This window comes from Gastrolobium bilobum, unplaced genomic scaffold (genome assembly GCF_033153095.1).
Source record: "Gastrolobium bilobum isolate Gb01-03AN ecotype WA unplaced genomic scaffold, APGP_CSIRO_Gbil_v1 utg1549, whole genome shotgun sequence".
In the NCBI taxonomy this organism is placed as follows: domain Eukaryota; kingdom Viridiplantae; phylum Streptophyta; class Magnoliopsida; order Fabales; family Fabaceae; genus Gastrolobium; species Gastrolobium bilobum.
Genome location: NW_026896367.1, coordinates 60,650 through 64,685, shown reverse-complemented (window position 1 = coordinate 64,685; position 4,036 = coordinate 60,650). Strand labels below are relative to the sequence as shown.

Below are 4,036 nucleotides of genomic sequence, written 5' to 3'. Positions count from 1 at the left end.
CTCTCTAACATGCTCCTTCACATAATAGCCTATTGAGTTTGAAGAGTGGACAATGCATCATGCCCGTACCTATGCTAAGAAACTCCATAATATTTAATTATTTATCAATAGAATGGGAACGTTGAAGATTGAACTCGGGAGCGGTGACCCCATAGTCATGGAGACTCTGATACCATGTAAACAACCAATTCAATCCAAAAGCTTCAGCTTTTAGGTGAGATAGTTGTTTATGATCGACGTATGTAGTTGAGACTTGTTAGATGGGATATGGGGTTACATGATAAACTTGTTTTTAGGTTTCGGCTGTGCAGAATCTTTGGTCAACCAGAGCTTGGTTGGAAGGAAGTGAACTAATCTAAAAAATTCAGAACCAGAGAGGGTCTGTGTTAATGATAGGAACCTGGTAATTCAATGATCGAATAGTAGAAGAAAACTGAAATGTAGGTATATTGAATCAGATATAGCAGAATACAAATGGATGTAGGTTATTGGAGAGAACCCTCCACTCCTACAACACCTTGCTGTATAATTCCACCCAATACATGCTTCCCTTCCCCCTAAGCCATCCTCTGCTTTAAGACCCCTAAGTAATTGAATTATGCCATCTCACCACTCAAAGGCTGCCAATTGAACCATTCCAGATGGCACTATGTTACTAACTCAATCCCTTTCGATACTCCCCTTTTTTTAGCTGCAGCCTTCCTTATGTACACCCTTTCAAATCCTGCATAGGATCTATAGGCCCTTTCCTGCTTAGAGTGAAAACTTCATAGAACTAGTTTTCTTTCCCCTTTACGTTTTCCTCTCTTAATCAATGGTTTTCCTTGACATTGTGCAAATATAATTACGGTATGCCAAAAAAGGATGATGAAGTTGTAGACCTCTATGTGTCATGCTTAATTATGTTTCCCACAGCTTTGTCGTTATTTTTCTTTGCAGAAAATACCCATAGGTACGGTTTGGGATAGGTATTTTTATTTCAGTTCATGGATAACCAATATTTAATTAACCATCATTGATGAATTTGATTTAATTAATAATTTACTAAGGGTCATGGACCTATATACCACGCATTTCTGCTACGCCTATGCGTCATTTCGCCCCTTTTTTTACCTGCATGTGATATCCTTGGTTGCAAGCCATTGTACTCACTACCCAAGTTCATTCCTGTGATGATCAGCTTCTTACAAACCTGTTTTGAACCCTTTGCTCTCACTTACAATGTCGTGACTACTTGTTAATGTTAAGCTGTTTTGGATGCGGAGGGGAATGTTGTTCCCCGTGTTTCTCCTAGCTAAAGTGTTAGCCAAACTATGCAGTGGCATTCTATGTTGCTACTTACCATTTCATTTCATCCTGTACTAGAATACCACCAATCTAAACAAAGCCTGGGGTAACACTAACAAAAAGACCATTTCGTTTGATTTTAGACCAAAATCAAAAGTTAGATTTGATAGGTGAAAGATACGCTTAATTAATTACCTTTGGGTTTAAAACATAGATAATATAGAAGTCTTCCTTTCGTACCATTTTTTGTTTTATATAGAAAATAGGACAGTAAAATTAAACTCTTTGTAAAGAACCTTGAGATACACCACTCTAAGAGCTAGCTCAAAGGGTGGGAGTGCCCAAGGCCTTATAAACTCCACATTAGTTGCACATACAACCAATGTGGGACTATATATCTCAACACGCCCCCTCACACAAGAGCCCAATGGGCTTGAAGAGTGGACAATGCAACAGGCCCAGCCTACCTGTGCTAAGAAACGCCACAAGAGAAAATGGGGGGCGGCGAGACTCTGATACCATGTAAAAAACCTTGGGATACACCACCCCAAAAGCTAGCTCAAAGGGTGGGAGTGCCCAAGACCTTATAAACTCCACATTAGTTGTACATACAACCAATGTGGGACTATATATCTCAACACTCTATGCTAGGCACCCCCTAAGGAGAGTTGACCTGGCTCGCCCTTCCATGCGAGGAAGGCACCCTCTCCTCCTATAAATAACCCCATCTTATATGCCCTTATCCTGCCAGTTTCACAAGCCCTCGTCTCAGCTCAACCCCCTAACTTGCACAGTTAGACCTCATTCTTGGGACGTCATTGTCTAGCTTGGTCTTTACCTCTACTAGCGACGATACTCCTATAGTGACTCTTATCCCTCCCAAGGGTACGTATTAGACTTGTAGCTCTCAACGGTACAGTGTCTATCTTAGAAATGAACCAATAAATGACGGTTTTACTTGGCTGAATCAAGGCGTTAAATATTAAGTGTATCGTCAATAGCAATTTAATTTTAACAACATCGAGGCAATTTTGCATTGGCAGCCAAATACCAATAAAGGAGAAAGGGTATCACATTTATTTTATTTATATTCCATGTAGTATCAGATGGGAAGTACATGAATCCCCATTATTCTAGTCCCTTTGTCAAAAGGGGCACAAGCCAGCATTCTTAGTGGCACTAATCAGAAACAAATTGCGTACAAAGTGCCTTATTTGATTTCAAAGTGCTTTTTTTCCTTTTATATTAGTAATTAAATCTGGATCTTGCTATCATAAGTAGCTCCGGCCTTCCAATTTCCAGGGATAGGAATCTTGGGCTGCTTCCAGTAAACCCCAGCACTGCCACTCACTTGGAACCTTAAATAGATTTCACCACTCGGTGGGTTTTGATAGTCAAACACTGCCCCAGAGACCCTGCGCAGGGGCATCCATTCTCTGGTGTTTTTCTGCACCATTGACCACATTTCAAGAATCAAATTCAATACAACTAACTACACATGAAGACAAGTAAAGTAATTGAATAGAAGCATTCTCAAAGTAAAACTTAAATTAAACTAACTACTCTGAAACTAAGCCAATACAAAGTGTAAAGTTGATATTCCAATCTAATTATTTAGAAATTGTTATATTGAGAATAATATGTAAGGGTGCAACGAGATATAGACATACCAGGTACATCTCAACAGCAGAGACATCGAATGCTCCATCTACATAGAGAAGCACAACAGCGAAGTAGCCAGGGTTATTGCTACTTTCTTGGACATGAAACATGATGTTTTGACCAGGGTATTTACAAGACACCCTTTCAAATCCAATATCCACTACACCGTATTTGACAAGCTCTGCAGATGATTTTGCGTCTCGTCCCAATTTTGCAAAGGCACGTGGGCTCATGATGAAGTCTGTTCTGTCTCCCTGACCATAGTCTGTTGCTAACACTATTGCTCCACTGTTATTGCAGAGTCCTGGTACAGTGCACCAAACCTGAATCATCATTTACATTTGACAAATAACAAAGTGTTAGTGGAGATAATTGGCAATGTTTATTTTTATTTTTCATATAAATATATTTTTCTTCAATGATGATGAACCCTTCTTTTACTAAGGAGTATTAGAAATATTGATTATTAGTGAAAATGGAAAGAAAACTACCCGGTAGCATGCACCACAGCCAGCTCCATTCCTCCATAGCCCAGCTACCGCTGCGACACTGCCACCTTGGATCGTCCTTCCATAATCGCGAAACCCACAAGCTCCATCTAAAATATATATTGAATCGACCAATCATATTATATATGTCATGTGATGATGCAAACGTATGTAATATCACAGTGCACATTTAACTTCTAATAAGCGAAGCATACTTGATCAGAAGGAAATCCTTGAAATGTTTTTGGTAGGGAGAAAAAAATATTTAGTTTCAGAATATCAAGATCGTTAGTGAAACATGCAAGTGTGCTTCCCAAAAAAAAAACAAAAAAACTTGAGTAATATGTCTTATTCCTGTACCATATATATCCTAATTCCTAGCTGGCTAACAAAGGTGGTTGGTATAAACAACTTATTTGTACAAATAAATGTTATGGGTATATAGAAGGGGAGGGTCACATACTTGGAGTGCCATAACCATCAGGGGTACTATAATAGGTTGCTCTGGACTTGGTAAAAGATTGCTTGCAGTTACACAGTGCAGGAAAGAGCAGTATGACACAAACAAGGCCAAGTTGGTGCTTAAGACTAAGTTCCAT

The 4,036-nt window shown here is 39.2% G+C and overlaps 1 protein-coding gene across 1 annotated transcript; it reads right to left on the bottom strand.

Moving 5' to 3' along the window:
- Window positions 1-1,221: 1,221 nt before the first annotated feature.
- Window positions 1,222-4,036, bottom strand: LOC133299393 (expansin-like B1). The gene is made up of 4 exons (XM_061498849.1): window positions 3,901-4,036; window positions 3,441-3,547; window positions 2,958-3,272; window positions 1,222-2,734 (listed from the first exon to the last, which is right to left on the bottom strand). The coding sequence occupies exons 1-4, from the start codon at window positions 4,034-4,036 to the stop codon at window positions 2,540-2,542; spliced, it is 753 nt and encodes a 250-aa protein (XP_061354833.1). The 3' UTR covers window positions 1,222-2,539.